The sequence below is a fragment of the Drosophila arizonae genome, chromosome 2, assembly GCF_054131065.1.
Source record: "Drosophila arizonae isolate 15081-1271.41 chromosome 2, UAZ_ARI_1.0, whole genome shotgun sequence".
In the NCBI taxonomy this organism is placed as follows: domain Eukaryota; kingdom Metazoa; phylum Arthropoda; class Insecta; order Diptera; family Drosophilidae; genus Drosophila; species Drosophila arizonae.
This window is the reverse complement of record NC_142922.1, coordinates 215053-236327: the sequence shown is the minus strand read 5'-3', so window position 1 is coordinate 236327 and position 21275 is coordinate 215053. Positions and strand designations below refer to the sequence as shown.

The 21275-nt window shown below is 39.5% G+C and overlaps 6 protein-coding genes across 6 annotated transcripts; 3 read left to right on the top strand and 3 right to left on the bottom strand.

The window, feature by feature from the left end:
• Nucleotides 1-11: 11 nt before the first annotated feature.
• Nucleotides 12-1710, bottom strand: LOC108618061 (venom protease). The gene is made up of 5 exons (XM_018013971.2): nucleotides 1392-1710; nucleotides 1214-1329; nucleotides 857-966; nucleotides 600-764; nucleotides 12-498 (listed from the first exon to the last, which is right to left on the bottom strand). Exons 1-5 carry the CDS (start codon nucleotides 1708-1710, stop codon nucleotides 60-62), a joined length of 1149 nt encoding a protein of 382 aa, XP_017869460.2. The 3' UTR covers nucleotides 12-59.
• Nucleotides 1687-2303, bottom strand: LOC108618106 (uncharacterized). Its single transcript, XM_018014014.2, has 2 exons — nucleotides 2195-2303; nucleotides 1687-2134 (listed from the first exon to the last, which is right to left on the bottom strand). Exons 1-2 carry the CDS (start codon nucleotides 2207-2209, stop codon nucleotides 1904-1906), a joined length of 246 nt encoding a protein of 81 aa, XP_017869503.1. The 5' UTR covers nucleotides 2210-2303; the 3' UTR covers nucleotides 1687-1903.
• A 4319-nt stretch (nucleotides 2304-6622) lies between these two features.
• On the top strand, nucleotides 6623-7557 carry LOC108621726 (uncharacterized). Its single transcript, XM_018019215.2, has 2 exons — nucleotides 6623-6783; nucleotides 6841-7557. The coding sequence occupies exons 1-2, from the start codon at nucleotides 6769-6771 to the stop codon at nucleotides 7489-7491; spliced, it is 666 nt and encodes a 221-aa protein (XP_017874704.1). The 5' UTR covers nucleotides 6623-6768; the 3' UTR covers nucleotides 7492-7557.
• A 1585-nt stretch (nucleotides 7558-9142) lies between these two features.
• On the top strand, nucleotides 9143-10575 carry TwdlF (TweedleF). The gene is made up of 2 exons (XM_089476288.1): nucleotides 9143-9303; nucleotides 9367-10575. The coding sequence occupies exons 1-2, from the start codon at nucleotides 9280-9282 to the stop codon at nucleotides 10459-10461; spliced, it is 1119 nt and encodes a 372-aa protein (XP_089332414.1). The 5' UTR covers nucleotides 9143-9279; the 3' UTR covers nucleotides 10462-10575.
• A 1012-nt stretch (nucleotides 10576-11587) lies between these two features.
• TwdlG (TweedleG) lies at nucleotides 11588-13188 on the bottom strand. The gene is made up of 3 exons (XM_018014036.2): nucleotides 12983-13188; nucleotides 12240-12927; nucleotides 11588-11914 (listed from the first exon to the last, which is right to left on the bottom strand). The coding sequence occupies exons 1-3, from the start codon at nucleotides 12995-12997 to the stop codon at nucleotides 11709-11711; spliced, it is 909 nt and encodes a 302-aa protein (XP_017869525.1). The 5' UTR covers nucleotides 12998-13188; the 3' UTR covers nucleotides 11588-11708.
• A 5763-nt stretch (nucleotides 13189-18951) lies between these two features.
• On the top strand, nucleotides 18952-20026 carry TwdlV (TweedleV). Its single transcript, XM_018013993.2, has 2 exons — nucleotides 18952-19084; nucleotides 19152-20026. The coding sequence occupies exons 1-2, from the start codon at nucleotides 19070-19072 to the stop codon at nucleotides 19950-19952; spliced, it is 816 nt and encodes a 271-aa protein (XP_017869482.1). The 5' UTR covers nucleotides 18952-19069; the 3' UTR covers nucleotides 19953-20026.
• The last annotated feature ends 1249 nt before the right edge of the window (nucleotides 20027-21275 follow it).

The window sequence follows — 21275 nt, the reverse complement described above, 5'->3', positions numbered from 1 at the left end:
GCATTCCTCAGCTATTGTTAGCTGCAGTCTGTGATACATAATTTATGATTCAGTGACGTTCAGTTTTCCGGCATACCCCATGTAATATTTTCGATCCAGTCCAAGAACGAATACACACGTGTATATACACTTGGGTAGCTGCTGCGACAGAATACGCCAAAGGAGGTGATTCCTATAAGATGATAATGAATAAGGCTGCGTCTGCGACCAGGCAAATTCAGCTGTAGCGGACCGCCTGAGTCGCCCTGACAAGTGTCCCGATTCTGAAGGAAATCCTGAGCGCAGATCTGACTGTCTATAATGCCATTGGGAGTCTCAGCAAATACAGGCAGATCCCGGGTGCACTCATCGTTGGGTACTATGGTCGCATTTAGATGGGTCAGGCGATATGTCATGGCCTTGCTAAAGCTAGTCGAGCCATAGCCCATGGCGAATGCAATTGAAGTAGGTATCTCCTTATCCACCCACAGCCGGATGGGGCGAACGAACTCACTTAGTCTGAAAGAAACCATTAATTTATGTTGATTTGAATTACAAGAGTATCTATTCCTATTTTACACAACTGCAAATTAGCATTTTCGAAATCCGTGAATACTCACATTACATTATTAGACAGCTTAAGCAGTGCTATATCATTATAATATAATTCAACTCTGTAATCGGGATGGTTGAAGATGATCTCGATGACGAAGTTCTGAGGCTCAACCGTAACCTCATCGATCATAAGATTCAGTCCACCGATGCGAACCCATTTCGGCGCATCTCTACAAAAATGTTAAATGTGCCGGATGCAATCAGAGAATCATCGACTCAGTACTCGCTCTCGACAACGCGTCCTCTTGACTCGGCAACTCACCCGTCCACCTCGGTGCAATGGGCCGCCGTCAATACGAAATTGTCGCTTATCAAACTGCCTCCACACTTGTAATCGATTTTGTCGGAGTTAGTCTCAAAGCCGACAGCCGCCTGTCAAAATAAATGTTCCGGTTTTATGCGGGTCACTTACGATAATGGGAAGCTACACTCAGAGAAAAATGTTGTACTTATGTACATATATACTGAATTGAGCGTATGTTTTGAATGAACGGAATAAAGAGATATACAACTAATCCGTTCCTAGGTTGACCAGCACTTGACACTTTTGCTTGAGCTCATAACCTTCGATATTTTCTCGGAGTGTACAATAGTTTATTATCAGCTTAAAAGAACATACCATATGGGGGTATTCACCAGGCCGGGCAAGAACTCGGCCATCGAAATCTTCGTCATTTGCGTCTTCCGAAACAGCGGTATCGTTGGGAAAGATTCGCTCAACATACTCAGAGTACTCTTAATAAGAAGATTTCAGTCAATGGATTACGCTAAAGATGAGAACTGTGAAAAGAACTCACTGCGCTCGCAGAGGCGTCTATTCTGCCCCGTGCGCCTTTTCTTGTATCGTCGCCCATTTGGCGGAGGTGGAAACGGTTGCCCCGGCCTGAAGCGAGTCGGATTGAGTTCACGCTGCGGCGGCATCGGAAGCTCGAGCTTAGTGTTTAGCTTACTATTATAGTAAAAGTCACTGATTTTGAATGGTGTTTTGTATTGCTTGTTATCTGGAAAGACAATGTCCTGTTCCTTGGGAAAGAACATCGGCTGATTCTTGGGCAATCGCTGGCTTCCAGCCAAACAAAACAGAGCAGCCGATAAAAGTGCCAGCAAGCAACTCATTATATAAATTTATTTATACAAATAATATAAATTTATATATACAAATAATTTTTGGGTTGTTTACACTTGAAGTGGTAAGGCGCGACTGAAGCCCTGACGATCTGAGACGCGGTGAGGCTGCGCCTTATCAGCTTATCAGTAAATTATCACCGAATATTCACAACAATTTGTAATTTATTAAACTTATCGGTATTTAAATGTGGATGCCGAGGGTCCGGGGATTGACGACACTTGCGGTGCGTGGTGCATGAATCTGTGTGGTGCCGCCAAGTCGACCTTCGTATTGCGCAATTATTGCACGCTGTATAGACTCCAGTTCCTGATCGTTCCTATATCGCAAAATGGATACGGTGGGCTCATCGGGAGAGGCTGCGGGTGCCGGAGCAGCATAGACTACAGCCAGCAGGGCGAAGAGTACAAGCAACTGAATAACATGTTGAGACTTAAATATTTCTCTAGAAATATTAAATTCAGAAGGACTTACGCAAACAGTCTTCATTTTGCGCCGATTCCTTGAGCTAAACTAAAACGCGCGTGCCTATTCACAAGCGTTTTTATAGCCCACAAAATAAAATACTATTGTAATTATACCCTGAACCCATTGAAAATGGGAAATCGGGGTATAATGGTTTTGTGAAAAAGTATGTAATGGGCAGAAGGAGGCGTGGCAGATCCCATAAAGTATATGTATTTTTGATCAGCGTGACGAGCTGAGTCGATATAGCCCTGTCCGTCTGTCCGTCTGTATGAGTGCGTCGATCTCAGAAGTTATAAGAGATAGAGAACTGAAATTTGGCATGCATACTCGTGTGTACCATACGCTGTACAAGTTTATCATCTTTTTTCGATAACTTATCCAATAACTTTTTTATCGAGAAAAATTGAAAAATTGATTTTCTTGTTTCAGCTTAATTTCAGCACTTTTAGACCTAGAGGCTGCAAATTTACTATGTACATATATACAGTAGATCGATATGAAGATTTTGTAATTTACAGATTTTGAATACCACGCTAGAGACTTGTGCTTTGGAATGTACACACATATTCACCATATGATTACGCTCTGAAAGTTTCATTAAGATTGTATGTCTACAAAAGAAATTATTCAACTAATAAATTCTTATAATATTGCCCACACTGTAGCGCAGTCCTAGCGCAGTCGCTGCTAACTGCGCAGTCGGCAGAGCGCGTGATTATGCATGTGCGTGTGTATGCATGTGTGCATAAAAGAAGTGCAGAATGAGTAGAATATCAACTTAGAGGGTTCAGGGTATCTCCTAGTTGAGCAGTTTCGACTAGCCTTCTTACTTGTTTTGTATTATCATGCTATTCATAATCAAATTATAATTTGCAACTATCTGAACTTGAGCGACTTGAAATAATACCGAAACGAGTTTTAAACTTTATTCGTTTAACATAATCCACAGCCGGTCGGCCACACGAGCAGACGAGACAATATCAACCGCTGCATTTTTCTAGTAATCGCAAATCTGACTCCTTACTTAATGCCCTCACTGATTCAAATCTGGTAGTATACCCATATGTTTTATGTATGAATATGATCTCAAGAACTGTTGATCTTGTTTATTTTATATGATCTTATTTGCGTTTATATGTGTTTATTCACATTGAAGTGAAAGCGGAATATGAAATTTCCTTATCCAACTTCAGGTGTTTATAGGCCATCAGTTAGTCGCTGTTACTTGCTTATAAGGCATTGATATTTTAAGATTATTTGCATAAAAAAAAAAAAAAATAAATAAATAAAAAAAGAACTACATTTCGGTGTGCTTTTGTGTTCAACTGAAAACGAGATCGTTTTGTGGGAAAGTGAGATCATTCAACAGGCTTTTTTGATATGTAAATTTAAATAGAATATGGGCAATATTAGTAAAAGAGAAGTTGCTGGAATGATAATTAGCTAAGAATCCATAACTATGTCATGCATTTCATATGCTGCTCTCATGCTCTCATATTATACAATAGTATAGAAGTAAATAAACAAATGTAGTCAATCAGTCTACGGCACAGCCTGAACCTGACTATTCATAAAAAAAAGCATATTTGATAAAAATAATACGTGCGTACAAAAGCTAAATATCTCGAAAATTCAGGTATTTGTTTGTGTCAAACATAAATTTGTGTAGATTATTTATATTTATATTTCTCGATTGTTTTATGTGGTTTTGTGCGAGGGCATATTCAGTGTTACTATTGATAAAAAATGCCGCGTCCTAGAAGATCTAATCTTTCCCGGCGGACCCATAATGCAATTAGGCATCGGAATATCGCGAGTCAATTATCTGACGAAGAACGAGAAATCGCCCGAGAAAGACGCCGCATTAGTACCCAGCAAAGTTCAAGGATTGATTTGAATCGAGCAGTGTTTCGATATGATTGCACCATTGACTACAGCTTGAATCCTTTAGTTTGCATTGGTCCAATGGACGTTGATTGCCATCATTGTGGCACATTGAAGTTTGCTGGTGAAACGCCCGGTTTGTGCTGCCTTAGTGGTAAAGTGACATTGCCATTAGTGGTCCCGCCACCAGAGCCCTGCTTTATGGCAAAAATACAATGCCTGTTTCCAAATTACTCCATTTGGGGCGGAAATTATTGGAGACGGATATAATCCGACATTTAATTTACGTTAAAAATTTTATTTTCTATGATTAAAAAAAAATGATAAACAAAAAAAAAAAAAAAAAAAAATTTGGAACAATGTAGTTTGTTAACTATGGCTTTGAATTTAAAAATTCAAGGCCAGATTTGCCATCGCATTGGATCATTGCAACCTATTGAAGATGCATAGCACAAATTCTTGCAAATATACTTCATGGGCAATATGGAAGAACAACTTGACCGGCGTCAAGAAATCAACACAGCTATGAAAAAAAGCAATTCTCCCAGGTTTGCAGCAAATGCTTCACGAACATCATGCATTGGTCAAGCTGTTCAAGACTGCTTTAGAGCGCATGCCAAGAGATGACTATAAAGTAGTAATCAGAGCAGATAAAAGACCAGCTGGAACACATGAACGCACATTTAATGCTACAAAAATTGATGAAGTGGCAATCCTGATCGTTGGTGAAAGCTTGGAAGCACGCGATATTGTGCTTACACAACGCAGTAATGAGCAACTACAAAGAATATCTGAAACGCACCGTTCATATGACGCTTTACAATACCCGCTGATGTTTTGGCAAGGAGACGATGGATATCACTTTAATATCAAAATGATTAATCCATTAAATGGTAAAATCAATCATTGTTTTCATTTTAACTTTATATACATTTCATTCTGTTTGCTTTTGGTACACAAAAAAAGTTATCACTCTTAATTTAGCAGAGAGTAGCTGTAAGAGTCGGAAACCTATAAGGGGTTCTAAAATACAATTTTTACTGTATTTGTTTCAGGTGAGGAAACTGCCAAGAAGGTTAGTTCGATGAATTATTGCGCATATTGTTTAATGAGTCGTGAAAATTCTGACAATTATCTATATTAATATTTTTTTTGTAATTTTGCATTACGTTCATAGAAGCCTAAATTAGTTCAGCTAAAAGGTAACATGACATTACATACTGATTTCGATAAAAAAAATTTGACAGCTCCGAAATTAAAGAACTTTTAGGAAAAATAACGTATTTTTCAACTATTCCTAAATTTTTCAGTATTTTTAAGATATATTTTGCTGTTCGGGGCGGAGACAAATCCAACAAATCAAAAACCATGAAAATTGGTGCAGCAGATCTCGAATTATAAGTTTTGTAACAAACTCGACTTTGTTTTATATATATAGAGACTTTTAGGCGGTACGAAGTTCATCGGGACAACTAGTTTGTTTTTAAAATAAAGCTTTCGCTTACGTTGTCTTTGCCCATATAATAAAACCAGTTCAATGCTCCAGTTTCATTATGATGTCATAGGCGTAATAGCTTCAAAAGCTCAGTGAAGTGTATACAAAGCTTGAATTGTACGAAGCAATTGAATATTTGAATAATATTACTCTATTCTAGAATGTTTAATATTACGACTATATTGTCCGAAAACTTTATCGATTATATCTTTGTATTGTATTATGTACTTCATGTAATTTTCGTTACAAGGAATGTCGACCTCTCATGGAGATTTTAGTATGCAAATAATTACATATTTTGGATCCGTAAACATAAAGCTATATACAATACCATATTTTCTAAATTTTCCGCCACACATGGACAATATGTGCAAAAATAAAGAATTTAGATGAAATTTTAGTTAAATGTCACTCACTAATAAGGTGAAAATTAATAAACAGATTATTGCGCCAATATGGGACTGATTCTCATTTTCAATGGGTTCAGGGTATAACAAAAATTTTATTAGAAGTATACAAAAAGGTATTGTAAGACTGTTGCATATTTGTAGGCAAAATATAAAATTGAGAGTTTTAAAATCCAGGTGTTTGGGCTTGTTTATTTTATTGATATCCTTCAATTAGAGTCATAGATTATTCTGTTTTAAGTTAGAAAATAAATATCTAATGCTTAATAAATTAAGTGTGCTCATCTGGTCTTATATTGAAGATATTTGGAAACTTTGGTAAATTTCCCATTATGCAAATTTGATATACAACTTTAAGCAATTCATCGACCGATTTGTCTCAGATGAATCCAGACAAAATGCAATGCCGACAAAATGTCGCATTCCATGCGGGTTGCAAGTTGGGCAAACCCACAAATCTGTAGGTCAAAATAAAGACCGCGACGTCATTTGAATACATTTACACATTTTCCGACTTATTAAAGTCGATGAAGTCGCTATTTTTCATGCAAAGCTATATGTTCCAATTAAAGGGCGATTGGTATTTTAATTGGAATATGGGGGGCAGTTAATGTTGTACTGTTGCCTAATGTAGCGCATTTGCATGTCTTGCAGCCAAAAATGGGATCGGATGCATCTGAGCCTCTATATAAATAAAGGCCAGACTTGCAATTGGCAGACACAGACACAGCTCAGCAGCTGCCCAACACGTTCATACCCCATTGGCAAGAAAAACCTACTAGCCCAGGCTCAAGATGCGCGCTTTTCTGGTAAGTCTATATATGATCTTTGCAAGAAACGGCTTTGTCAATCGACCCATGCTGCAGATGCTATGCTTCATTGCCGTTGCTCGAGGCCAATATGATTATTCACCCCAATCCCATTCTGGCGATGGGCGTGGCGGATTGATCGCCACCTCTGATGGCGGTCTTGTGCATGGTGGCTCGGCCCAGTTGTCAGAGCCCATACTCCAGGTCAACGAGTTTAACAAGGAGTTCTACACATATAGTGCACCGGAACAAGAGTTCGACAATAGTCCCATCAACGATCAGATCGCAAATAGTCTGAGGAGGAATCTGCGTGTTCTCTTCATTAAGGGTCCCGAAAATACGGGTCTGGAGCATGCTGCACTACAATTGGCTTCCTCCGCCTCCGATGATCGCACAGCCATATATGTACTGAACAAACAGGCCGATGTCAGTGAGTTGGCCAACAAACTGAACCACATCAAGCTCCAGACTAACAACAAACCAGAGGTGCACTTCGTCAAGTATCGCACTCCCAGCGATGCCGAGAATGCTCAACGTGTTATCCAAGCCCAATACGATTCGCTTCCCGGCCGCTCGACCAATCATAATGCCGGCTCCTCATCTCCCGTCTTGGACTTTACCACAAAGAGCGGGACAGGGGTTGTTGGATTAACTGCAGCCGAGCTGCCTTCGAATAGCGCGTACTTGCCACCAAGTCGTAGGTTTTAGATTTAAGCAACAAAATCATAGCTAGTAAATATTGCTAACAAATATAATTTAGATTTTCAAACATAATTTGCAAGTGTCTAGTTTATGCTTCTAGGGATAATATTTTGACACGCGATTTTGTTGGATTTTGGTGAAACTTAGCTTTTTGCCAAATTGTCAGATGAATCAGTTGTGATGCGACTATAAGCAGGGCTGCATACTAAACAGGTAAAATTGCTCTAGTGAAGAATCTTCGTCTTAAAACCCTATTACATACAAAGAAGTTCTATGTGAACAATCTTAATTGGAAATTATATGATATCTGTCAAGACGTCGTTGTAGTAGAGTTAAGAATTTACACTGACTTACACTTACACAAGAAACACGCACACACACACACACACGCACGCACGCACACACTGGCATACATACACACACACGCATACACACACACACACACACAGACATACACAAACATTTACATACATAAACACATACACACATTTATGCTTGATAAACACGCATGGGCTGCAGTGTGTGCCAAAGCACAAGTCTCTAGTATTTGAAATACGCTTTTTACAAAAGTTAGGGTGAGGAGGTGGACATAGAGGTGGAGGGTAAATTTTAGCAAAAACTGCCACGCCTCCTTCTGCCTGTTACATACACTTTAACAAAACCATTATACCCTGATTTGCCATTGAAAATGGGTTCAGGGTGTAAAAATAGAATGGGGGGCTATGCCAAAATTGAATTCAAATTTAAATTTAAATGTATGCATTATTGTAAAACAATATTAGTCAAATCGAATGCTACAGATTTAATATTAATTAAGATTTAAATCTTATGTCACATTTAATCGTGCATTGTGCATTTTATACTTTTCTCCGCCCACATACCTCATGCATGATATATTATTTTTCGGAAGACTTACAACAAATTGTAAATAATTATTACTCCAGCTTTATCGCGCTATTTACTATTTGGATGCTGAATTGATTAGCATAATGAAAGACAATGACAGTTTGGGCCTTTGTTATGTTATATATTTCGAAAGCTAACGACACCCAAGGGTTGTGTAAAAGATTCACATTAAAATGAAGCAGACAAACAAGTTAAGGCATGTCAAACCAGAAACGAGAAGAAAATAAATGTGTAGACCTCTGAAACTGAAACTGCTTTCTTTAAAAACAAAAATTTGCTTACATGTTTTTTTTTTTTTTTTTTTTTTTTTTTGTCACTTGGTTAACTTGTGTCTATTTTTTTTTTTTTGGGCTGAACTAAATTATGCATAAAGTTTGTTCCGAACAACTTAACGAACTACTAATTTGCCGATCCGTAAACGTTTTGGGTCTGTGAGCTTCAGCTTGGGCTTGGGGCCAGGTCTGGGTCTGGGTCTGGGTCTGGGTCTGGGACTGGGTTTGGACAGCTGCATATGCATATGAAATGACTTTCTTTTGGAGGGGGTAGTGTTTGATACATTGATGTGTCGTATTAACCAATAATATTTCGCATTAATTCCGCATCGCTCGTTGAAATATTATGTGATTATACACATTTAAATATCAAGTTGGATATCGTTATATAACAGTTCACTATGCGAGATGCAGCTCTAATGCGCTCATCTGAATATTTCCGAATATGGTTCCGTGATTTGCCAACTATGTAGATGGAGCTGGAGCTGGACAATAGATTGAATAATTTGATGCCCAGCCGACGGTGAGGAAGATCATCTTATAAAAACCTTTGCTGGCGATCTGTTGGGGCATCAGTTGAGCTCAAACTGCTCGAGCAGAAGTTCAGTTTACCAAAATGAAACGGTTCAGCTTTCTAGTGGTAAGTCGCATGCTTCTAGGAGTAAAGTGCTATTTAAATTGGAATATCTGTATATATTTGCAGTACTTGTCTTGCGTGGCACTCGTCGTCGCTGCTCCACAGGGCTACAAATATCAGCAAAATACGCCGCTTCTGCCAGTTGGCAATCTGCGTCCGCAGACGCCGATTTCTACTAGTGGAATATACAGTGTGTCCGGCCAGCAGTCCCTCTCGCAGCCCATCTCACCTGTGATTAATAATGTGATTCAGGCCCCGCAGCCGCTATCCCAGCCGCTGCCCCAGCAGCCGCAGGTCTTCCAGCAGCCGCAGCAGCAACAATTTGTGCCCTCTATTCCTGTTCAGCCTCAGCAGCAGCAGCAACAGCAGTTTGTGCAGAACTATCAACAGCAACAGGTCCTGAATCTGCCACAGCCACAGATTGTGTCTCAGCCACAGCAGCAGTTAGTGCAGTCGCAGTACGTACAGCGCCCCTCGATCGTGACGAAAGACATTTACATTCACTCAGCTCCCGATGACACTGAGGAGCTGCAGTCGTCACCGCAATTGGATAACACGCCCATTCGCAAGAACTATCGCATTGTGTTCATCAAGGCACCCACACAGAATCTGAAGCACACGGCTGCAGTTTTAAAACGTGCCCAGGCCAGCAACGAGGAGAAGACCGTCATTTATGTACTGTCCAAGAAGCCCGATATCAATGAGATCCATCAGCATCTGCAGCTGGCCCAGACCGAGCCCAAGGTACACAAACCAGAGGTTTACTTCATCAAGTACAAGACCTCTGAGGAGGCCCAGCGCGCCCAACAAGAAATTCAAGCGCAGTACGATGCTTTGGGCGGTGCCACACACATTTCCGATGAGGGAGTGGCTCCCATCACTAGCTTCTCGGGCACTGGCTCCCTCAACCTGGGCAACATTGTCCCCCAGTCTATCCAGCAGCAGCACCACCAACTTCATCCTCCGCAGACTCAGACAGTTGTCCAAAATGGTCAGGGAATCCTAAGCCAAAGCATCCAGCAGCCGAACTCATTTGTGCCATCGATCGGTGGGGGTAATATTGGCATCCAGGGCGGTCTACAGACCTCTTCGGTGTCAACGAGCACCAGCTTTGGCGTCAACGTGCCATCCAAGCGCTACATCCCAGCCAAAACTAAATAAGCATCCCTAACGCATTTCATGTATTCAGCTTAAAGAATCGCTCGATTGTAGTTAATTCTAATTTATTGTCAATTCAATATTCACATCAAAACAAATATATATTTTAACCAGAAATACCAATTCAAGCCATGATTATATATTATACAGATATAGGTTTTGTCGTGCATAGAAAAAGACATCGAAATATATTACTATATAGATAAATAAAATTAACTGAGTTGATTTTTTCATATGCATGAAAGCATCATGCTGAAGCGTTGAGGTCTTCAGCAATCAGTATAGCTGGATTCTGAAAGGTGTTCTGCATAGCTCCAACCTAACATTGTAATAACATTTACTTGTAACTAACACATCTTCTTCCAATTACTAAATTAGAGTCCTAATTCTTATAAAATATTAACATATAGCCTTGTCTGTTAATTAATAATATAATCATAATGATAATAGGTAGACACTATAAATTAAATAATTAAGATTGTTATAAACATAATTGCCAAATCAACATATTTTTTCCATGAGATTGTTGGGATATTTATTTATCATTTACTTTCGGGCCTTGAAAAGAGTAAAAGAAATAAAAGATTCTGCCCTATGATTGGACGTACTTACATTATCTATATTTATATTAATTATTGCTTTAGCTTCATAATTTCTGTTCCTTCCACTTTGCAAGAAAATGTGTTTGCTGGCTTAAGAAATTTTGTAATACCAACCAAAAGCCGAAATGAATATCTTAATGGACTGAGCTACGATCATAATTCAAATCATTTTAAATATAACATATATACTTCCTTATCATATAGGTAATAAATTTGGAATGTTCGCTCACATATATATATAATATCTTATGTGTTTTTATATGAGGATCGTCAAGAGTGAGTGACCACTTAGCGGCTGCATTCGTAATCAAGATATTGGTCAGTGGCTTCATTATGCATATGTAGATGGCAGTTATGCAAGACTAATCAAATGCTAATCTCTCCGACCGGTTTTCCCGACCGGCTAAACAAATGTGGCAATACAGAGGCATAAATGAGTTCGTCTTTTTTCTTTGATTTCAATTCGTGCTCGCCTTTGTCAAATTGGCTGTGTTAATGGGAAAAGTTGTGAAAGACACGCTTAAAGGTCGGAGAAGAAGGGGATATGTTTATTTAGCTAGATATATGTACATACATATACATACATAATAACAATTTCTTACTTAGTTAACTACAACAATAACGATTCTTTTCATTTCAGTCAATTTTCTATGTCCGCAAATGGGCGGGCAAATATTTGTTGGGTATGGTGCCTGTCAGACCCCCTATGGAGGCCGTGGAACCAGTTCCAGCTGTTCCGACTCCAGCAACTGAGACACGTCCACTCTGATTGTCCAAGGATCCGATGACCGATGTTACCGGTGCCACACCCTCATCAGATACTTGCGTAGTGCCGCCCAGCTGATCATATTGAGCTGGAAAATCATAAAAACCATTTGAGAATCGATTGCGTAGTCCGCTTTTATGTTTATGATAGATATTTTCATTAATCTCCTTGCTATATAAAGTACATATGTATGTGTAAAAGACGTGTCCCAAAAGATGCATGCACACTCGTGCTGATCACACAAACTGACCAATATTCCGTTTTTAGCAGTGCACAAACGAGCATAAAACCCGTAATAAGTAAACCATACAGGTATACAGGTTGACCTCCAACTCACACAAATCTTCAAACATTTCTGGGGGCTCAAAATGTGAACTGCAAGGTCTCGGCCTTATGCAAAGTTTTTGACTTACCTTGTATGGTGCGTTGCGCATGCGCCGCTTCCTCCTGCGTTTTGTACTTTATAAAGAAGACTTCTGGTTTGCTTATGGGTTTGGGCGCTGCCTCTTCAATGGCTGTTTGCAGCTCGAGAGGATCAGGTTTCTTTGTCAGCACATAGATGATGGTCTTTTCCTCCACAGGAGCCTGCTGAACACGCACAGCTGCCTTACTGACACTGGGTGTGGGTGCCTTGATGAACACAATGCGGTAATGCTTTCGAGGTGGACCCACAGGCAGCACGGGCTGCGGATAACGCTCCTCGGGCTCCTCGGCGGGTGGTACATGCACATAGATATCCTTGGAGACGACTGGGCTGTAGGCCTGGTGTTGCGCCAGTTGATTGTAACCAAAGTTTGAGGCCTGTTGCTGGAAAATTTGGTGTTGCTGCTGAGGTTGCTGGTAGATCTGCTGCTGCTGCTGCTGCTGCGGCTGTGGTTGCTGGAGAATCAGGGGCTGCTGGAAGACTTGCTGGCTCTGTGTCGGCTGTGTACTCAGTAGTTGCTGAACCTTGGGTGCCTCTAGCGCCTGCTGCAGCAGCCGTTGCTCATCCAGGCTTGCACCCTGCTGTTGCTGCTGCAGTCCCGCCAAGCCGGGTATGCGTCCCGCCTGGTAATTGTATCCTTGCGGCTTGGCCAGCGACATGCCCAAGAGGCACGTAACCTAATGGTAAACACATGAGAAATCAAGCTTACGTGGACTGAGTTCAATATCTTACAATAAACGCACGCATTTCGGCTCGAGTTTGTTCGACTGAAAGTTGGGTTTTGAAGAGCAGCACCGGGTCTCTCGGCTAACAGAAACCAACTAAATGCTAATCAGTGGTCGGCTGTCACTTATAAAGCGGATACCCAAATCTATTGTGATGATGATCGAGCTGCTGCTGTTTGGCTTGATGAGCGACGAAGCAGAGTTCAAATGAAACTGAAACCATCAAAGACCACAACAAATTCCACTAAGATCTCACAAACGCCACTAAAGCAACTTACCTTTGTAATACCCTGTAGGCATTAAGAAATTTTGGGGTATTATACTTCTGAGCAACTGCAAGTGGCCTGGTTGAAACCTAACAGCGTTTGTCTATGTTTGCATTAAAATTGCTCGAAACGTGTTTAATATAAAATATGTTAATACAATTGAAAGATGACATACAACTGAGACACCGCTTTGCGTTATGCGGATAATATAAAAATTTTAAAGACTTTTTACAGGCCACCTAAGAGTCTAGCAGTCGCCTCTATCACTCTTACCAGTTTTCTTTTGAGCAACCTTGAGACACAGTCTTTACTACTTACACTCTCCACACTCACACAGGCAATTGGCTGCGTCATCTGCCAGACAATATATTTTGGGGCTTATGCATACACGCATACAATCTGACTCGCCGGAAGTCATATATGAATTAGCATATTCATTGTTTAGGGCCCCATACACAATTTAATTTCGCTGACGATCGTTGAGGGGGATTTGTTTTTGAGAGCTGCCCGCATTATCGCATCAATAATTAAACATAACTTGCACAAATCGCGCGAAATTGTCATTAGTGACGCGCCAAATTGCACAGCTTTTGGCCAATTCATAAATCGCTTCGATGGCCATTGCCGATCGCCTGACCCAGTTGACCAAAGACCCAGTTCAATTTGCGGATCGTGGCGTTTAATTGGGCTGTGCGCTCGCGTTACATAACGCCCAGTAGACTAGACGTTACGTCCACGTGTTTTTGGTTTTTCAAATTATCATCATTATTTATATAATTTTCTTTATGGCCAAAAGAAATTGGAATTATTTGCGGGGATCACTATAACGAATATGTTACTGAAGTAGACTCAAGTAATTTTATTGCAGCTAAATTATTATTTTTACCAATTTAGCAAATTGGAAGTTATATTACTGCATAATTATTTAAATATCCTTTCTGAAACTTTTAATTAAAATCGGGAAAATATTACCTAGATGGTTTTTGCAGTCTCCAATGACGAAATCTGGTTAGAAAAGCAAATATGAAAATTTCAAATAAATTTCTTTTGACATTTGGCGCAATCTACTTTTGTCCAATTCGCATTTATGTAAAAATTAACTTGATAACTTAACAAGGAAAATAAGAATAATGATATACTAATCATTATTCTTATTTTCCTTGCACTGATATTAACATGCGCAAATTTAATGCAGATTCTTATAATATTTTCGTTAAATAATTGTTTTTAGTAAAGTGCCATCATACTTATAATTAATCAATGTCCATCATTGGGTCGAAAATATGATTGACACAAAGCATATATCTAGTATTGCCTTAATAATAGTTATTATAAATAAAATTATAATTTCTATATTTTGTTTTGCGTTGTTTCAAAATCAATCAATGTCTATCAAATACTTGGAATATGTGGGTCATAATTTGGTTGGCGCAGATATTTACCTGAATGATGACGATGATGTTTTGATGTATGATCGGAGATTAATCAAACGCTGTGTCTCGTCATTTTTTTTATACCCTGAACCCATTTTCAATGGGAAATCAGGGTATAATGGTTTTGTTGAAATGTATGTAACAGGCAGAAGGAGGCGTGGCAGACCCCACAAAGTATATATATTCTTGATCAGGGCGACGAGCGGAGTTGATTTGGCCCTGTCCGTCTGTCTGTCCGTCTGTCCGTCTGTCCGTCCGTCCGTCTGTCCGTCTGTCCGTATGTATGAACGCGTCGATTTCAGAAGATATAAGAGCTAGAGACTTCAAATTTTTTTTAAAATGTCCGTAATTACAGCGCGCATATCAAGTTTATCATTAAAAATCGATAACTTATCCCGATCTTTTTTTATCGATAAAAACCCTTATCGAAAACCAGTTATAAAATTATATCTTCTACACCTTTATTACTAGAGTCTCCAAATTTTTAATGTATGCTTACATGCAATTTATACAATTTCGGTTTTTGTTAAAATTAACCCCCCACCTCTAAATTCACCCCCTCACCCTCACTTTTGTAAGAAGCGTATTTCAAATACTAGAGACTTGTGCTTTGGCAATTACATGCATATTTATGTTATAATCATAATCTGAAAGTTTCATGAAGATCGTACGTCCATAAAAAAAGTTATTAAGCAATTAAGTTCTCATAGTAAGCGTATACTGCAGCCCATGCGTGTTTATGCGTGGGTGCTTGTGTGTGTATGTGGCTGTGTATGTGTGTGTATGTGTTTGTGCATGTGTATGTATGTGTTTGTGTATGTGTGTGTGTATGTGAGTGTGTGTATGTGTTTGTGTCTGTATGCGTGTGTGTGTATGTATGCCTGTGTGTGCGTGTGTGCGTGTTTCTTGTGTAAGCTGAAAGACGCGAAAAATTATTGAAATATCTATTGCTCCGAGGGTTCAGGGGATCTCGTAGTCGAGCAGTCTCGACTAGAGCTTTCTTACTTGTTTATAAATTGTATTTGTATGTGATTTTTATATACACTTATAATATCGCTCGCATGCTCAACATAACAGTCGATGTATTTTTGTTCTTTTGTTTCAAAGCACTCGATGGTCCTTTATGTACTTTGGTTGCTGTTGCTGCTGTGATTGTGTAACGGAGCTCAACTGGTCATTAGCGACTTATTGTTACATCAGTGAAACAAAATTCAACAACAATTACTTTACGCCTGCTATGTCATCTTTATATACATATATAATATATTATATTTAAATCTCTTTCGACGACCACAATTTTCACTTTTGCGACTATGGCGTGCATAGGAAATTAACATGGTCAAGGTTTTTGCGATAATACGCAGCAATTACCAATACTGCAAATAACAAAATAGTAAAATAAAATACTGCATATATATATATATATATATATATATATATATATATATATATATATATATATATATATATATATATAGTTGACTCTCATTATTTCGAAATTCAAGGGACTCTTAAAATATTTCGAGTCTTTAACCATATGAGTACGAATTACCGCGGCTTAGCAATGAACAAAAACTTGCTTCTTGAGTCTTTTACAATTGCTTACTGAATCGAGAAATACAAAGCTCTACGTCTTTAAGTCAACTTTTGGTTTCGATACATAATAACGGTTGCTGACTAAGCTATTGCTCAAGCTAAAAGCTCTGCGCGCAGCACTCATTTAATTTGTTGCTTTAAAATGAAACGTTTATAAGGGAACATATTATTTGTAAAATATTTTCTACAAACTCACGCCGATAAAAATACAAATTTGACCTAACGTTAGTAAATTTAGATTTCTAGCTGGATAGTGATATTGGATCTCATTTAATCTCCACCAGAGAAAAGGCATAGATTATATGGGTATATTCAAAAAGTATCTCCTACTTCTAGTATATAACTATAAATAAGCTATTTTTATACCCTGAACCCATTGAAAATGGGAAATCAGGGTATAATGGTTTTGTGAAAAAGTATGTAACGGGCAGAAGGAGGCGTGGCAGACCCCACAAAGTATATATATTCTTGATCAGCGCGACCAGCTGAGTCGATATAGCCCTGTCCGTCTGTCCGTCCGTCCGTCCGTCCGTCCGTCCGTCCGTCCGTCCGTCCGTCCGTCCGTCCGTCCGTCCGTATGAGTGCGTCGATCTCAGAAGTTATAAGAGCTAGAGAGCTGAAATTTGGCATGCATACTCGTGAGTACCATACGCAGTACGAGTTTGCTTTATTTTTTCGATAAATCGTCCGATAACTTTTTTATCGAGAATAATCGAAAAATTGATTTTGTTTTTTCAGCCTAATTTGAACATTTTTAGACTTGGAGTCTTCAAATTTGCGTTGTATATAAAGTTAATCGATACAAAGATTTTGTAATTTACAGATTTTGGATACCACGCCCCCTTCTCCCCCAATTTGTAAAAAACGCATTTCAAGTACTAGAGACTTGGGCTTTGGAATGTACACACATGTTCACCATATAATTACGCTCTGAAAGTTTCATCAAGATCGTATGTCTACGAAAGAAATTATTCAACAAATAAATTCTCATAATATTGCCCACACTGCAGCGCAGCCCAAGCGCAGTCGCTGCTTACTGCGCAGTTAGCAGAGCGCAGGCTTATGCGTGCGTGTGGATGCATATGTATGTATGTGTGCATAAAAGAAGTGCAGAATGATTAGAATATCAGCTTAGAGGGTTCAGGGTATCTCCTAGTCGAGCAGTCTCGACTGGAGCTTTCTTACTTGTTTGTACTTTTTTACATGCAATTGAAAATGCATTTAAAATACAAACCTGACAAAAAGCTTTGAATTTATTATGGGTTTATTTACCGTAGTGGAGATGTTTACGTTAAATTGTTTACTAGAAAGAAAATCATTTAATGTGTATTTATTATAATTAATGTTTCGCGTACTTAGTCTTTACCAATAACATATATTATAGCCTTTTAATAATTTTTCAGACTAGGTTTACAACACAAAATATTTCTCAGATATTGCACGACGAGGCATGCGATGTCTTATTGTGCAACGCCCTCAAGTTGTGGCTTAGCCCCGACCCAGTCGCTGACACTCGACTGAGGAACTTGGTAATGAGAAGCGTTGAGGGAGCATTGCATTGCATGTTCATTAGCCTGGGTTAGCTATGGTTAGCCGGCTGGCGCGGCTGCGGAGTAAACGGATCATTACACCAGCCGCAAATAGTTGGATGGGCGTCTCGTTTAGGCCAACAATTGCTGCCGTCTTCATGTATTGACAAAGGGCTTTTGTCCAAATAATCAAAAGTAAATTAATCTTGGCCAGCTCGGACAGCTGGAGATATGTTCCACTGAATGGAACTATGTCTCTCTTTCTTTATCTCTCAGTCTTTCTCTCTCGCTCTCTCATTGCATCTCACTCCATGATAAATGGGGCCCCGAAGAGGCGTCCACCTCACATGCAAAATTTTCGAAGCTCGACGGGTCATTAATTAAGCCTGAAAATACATGAGCATGAGCATAAGCATGGCAAAGAGCATCAACAGAGGGTACAGAGGAGAATAGAGGTTAGGGCTTCAAATTTGTTCAAGCAATATTTTAGTTTGAGATGTACTAAAAATTGATTAGGTGTTTATGTAATTCCTGGTTTTAATAACATTTAATCGATGCGTGGCCCAAAGGGTCCAACCGCATAATGGCAGCTCGGGTGCTGAAACTTGGACTGTGGCAAACAATTAAGAGCTCTGCAGCAAATGTGGCCAAAATGCCGAAAGTTAAGAGTCGATGAGTAACAGACGTACGATACTCGCTTAGGCAGATACTTTTCTTGTGTGATCATATTTTAGACTTAATTGAGGCTTAGATGCATAAGCTGTGATAAGATGATAAGATGTGCTATCATCTGATATGTACTTGAATTTCAAAAGTTTTGTTCAATAGCGCTCAGAGTCGAACTTGATACAAAACTAATATTCCTGTTTCGTAAGTGATGAGCGAGTATAAAAAGCTTGCAGGGGAATCACGCTAATTGGCTGTGTATCGTAGGCCAACTACAAGCAAGACGCGGTATTTAATGAGAAATTTTTAAAAAGCGAAGGCGACGGCGAAGGCGATTTGACGGACAACTAAGACCCAAAAAAGTAGATGAAGACGAAGTCTAACAAAAACAATGAACATGCAACGTAAAAGGGGAAAGAAAAAACTAAAGTAAAATAGAAAAATGTAAAAAAAAATATTGAAGCTGAACTTCACTTATTAAGTTGTCGAAAGCGAAGAGCGTATAAAAGTCAGCTGAAGATGGCAAGAGTCATACAGTTCACAGCGAACAGTCAAGTAAACCACCAACTAATCAACCAACCAGACAGCTCAACCAAGTACAGAAATGCGTGGATTCATTGTAAGGAATAGACTCAAGCAGGAGTAACCTCAGACATCTTATATATACCCGCTTTATTCTTCCCTAGGTCTTGTGTCTCTCTGCCGTGGCGTTGGCCGTACCACAAGGCTACAACTATAATCCTGGCCCTTCAGCTGTGGCAGGCCTGAGCAGCATCAGTGGCAGTGGCGCCAGCTTCTTCCAGGCAGCTCAGCAGCAACAGCAGCAGCAGGTCCATTTTCAACAGCCCCATCAGCAGACGTTCTTCCAGCAACAGTCCGGAGTAAATCAGCAGTATCATGCAGAGCAACATCAACAGCAGCAGCAGCAGCCGATTGTGTCCAAACGCTTCTTCATTCACTCGGCGCCCGAGGATATTGAAGAGGAGTACAAGGAACGTCACATTACAGTGGGCGTGCCCAAGCGCAACTATAATGTGGTCTTCATCAAGTCTCCACAGCGCTCCAACAAGAAGACCTCCATCAAGATCAGCCCCGCCGTCAACGAGGACAAGACTGTCATCTATGTGCTGAGCAAGAAGACCGACAGCTCCGACATCCATGCCGAGGTCGTCGAGCAGCCTAGCTCCACCAGCAAGCCGGAGGTCTTCTTCATCAAGTACAAGACCAACGAGGAGGCGGCACATGCCCAACAACAGATCCAGGCCCAATATGATTCCCTCGGTGGAACTAGCCAACTGACCGATGAGGGTGTCGCCCCCGTCACCTCTGTCATCGGCGCCCTCGGTGGACAAACTGGTGGTGATGCCGGCGCCACAGCTGTTGGCAGCACGGGCATTGGTGCCTCTGCCGGGCAAGCCATCTCCCATCAGGCTGTCACCAGTGGACATGGCCACACAAGCAATGCATATCTGCCGCCCAGTTTCTAAGTAGTTGAGCTCAACCTTTAATTGTATCCCCTCAAACTGATTGTTAATAAATTTGAATTATTGTTAAAAAAAAACTTTTGTTCTATCTATTAGCGTTGATCATTGAAATCATTATTTAGATCTTTTATCTATATAAACATAGATAGAACGATTACCTCGTCATTACCTTCTCTTGTTGTTTCTTAAATATGTGACCAGCTTTAATAGATACCCTCTTGTCTCTCAATGCTGTCTATTCTGTATTTGCATTTACTAAAGTCAACATCATCACCTGGTTTCATAATCACTCATAGGATTACTAATTTTTGTTACAAGTTTCATAATTATTCCTTATTCTGTACCTGCCTTAAGCATCGGGGCTTTCACCTCAGAGCTTTTTAAAACTTTTGCAAAAAAAAAAAAAAATACTTTTACTTTCTTATATCCAAATGGGCTTAATTATAAACCTAATCAGTTTTCTTAAGTATTTTTATGCCCTGAACCCATTTTCAATGGGAAATCAGGGTATAATGGTTTTGTTGAAATGTATGTAACAGGCAGAAGGAGGCGTGGCAGACCCCACAAAGTATATATATTATTGATCAGGGCGACGAGCTGAGTTGATTTGGCCCTGTCCGTCTGTCTGTCTGTCCGTCTGTCCTTATGTTTGAACGCGTTGATTTCCGAAGATATAAGAGCTAGAGACTTCAATTTTTTTTAAATATCCGTATTTACAGCGGGGATATCGAGTTTATCATTAAAAATCGATCTCATCCTGATCTTTTTTATCGATAAAAAAAACCTTATCGAAAACCAGGTGTAAAATTATATCTACTACACCTTTATTCCTAGAGTCTCCAAACTTGTTATGTATACTTATATGCAATTTATGCAATTTCAGTTTTTGCTAAAACTTACCCTCCTCTATGTCCACCTCCTCACCCTAACTTTTGTAAAAAGCGTATTTCAAATACTAGAGACTTGTGCTTTGGCACACACTGCAGCCCATGCGTGTTTATGCTTGTGTGTGTGTGTTTGTGTATGTAAATGTTTGTGTATGTCTGTGTGTATGTGTGTGTGTGTGTGTTTTTTTTTAAATGACTGTATATACAGCGCGGATTTCGAGTTTGCATTTAAAATTCGATAAATCATCCCGTTATGTTTTTATCGAATAAAAACATTCAAGTTTAAGTCAGATGCCACTATAGCTAATTGTGAATGATTTTTCATTTTTTTAAATTTCTCAAATATTCAATATAATATGTAGATCATATGCTGAGAGTTTCATTAAAGTTTTGTCAGCGCAACATCCAAAAGTGAGGTGGCATAGTGTGTCAGCGGTAT

Excerpts from the sequence above, each read along its gene's own strand:
- TwdlF (XM_089476288.1), top strand. The coding sequence starts at position 9,280 with ATGAAACGGTTCAGCTTTCTAGTG. Across the intron at positions 9,304-9,366 it reads AACGGTTCAGCTTTCTAGTG|TACTTGTCTTGCGTGGCACT; the intron begins GTAAGTCGCATG and ends ATATATTTGCAG.
- LOC108618061 (XM_018013971.2), bottom strand. The coding sequence starts at position 1,710 with ATGAGTTGCTTGCTGGCACTTTTATCGGCTGCTCTGTTTTGTTTGGCT. Across the intron at positions 967-1,213 it reads CTGGTGAATACCCCCATATG|GCGGCTGTCGGCTTTGAGAC; the intron begins GTATGTTCTTTT and ends TTATTTTGACAG. Across the intron at positions 765-856 it reads CATTGCACCGAGGTGGACGG|AGATGCGCCGAAATGGGTTC; the intron begins GTGAGTTGCCGA and ends ACATTTTTGTAG.
- TwdlG (XM_018014036.2), bottom strand. Across the intron at positions 11,915-12,239 it reads TGCGCAACGCACCATACAAG|CTCAATATGATCAGCTGGGC; the intron begins GTAAGTCAAAAA and ends ATGATTTTCCAG.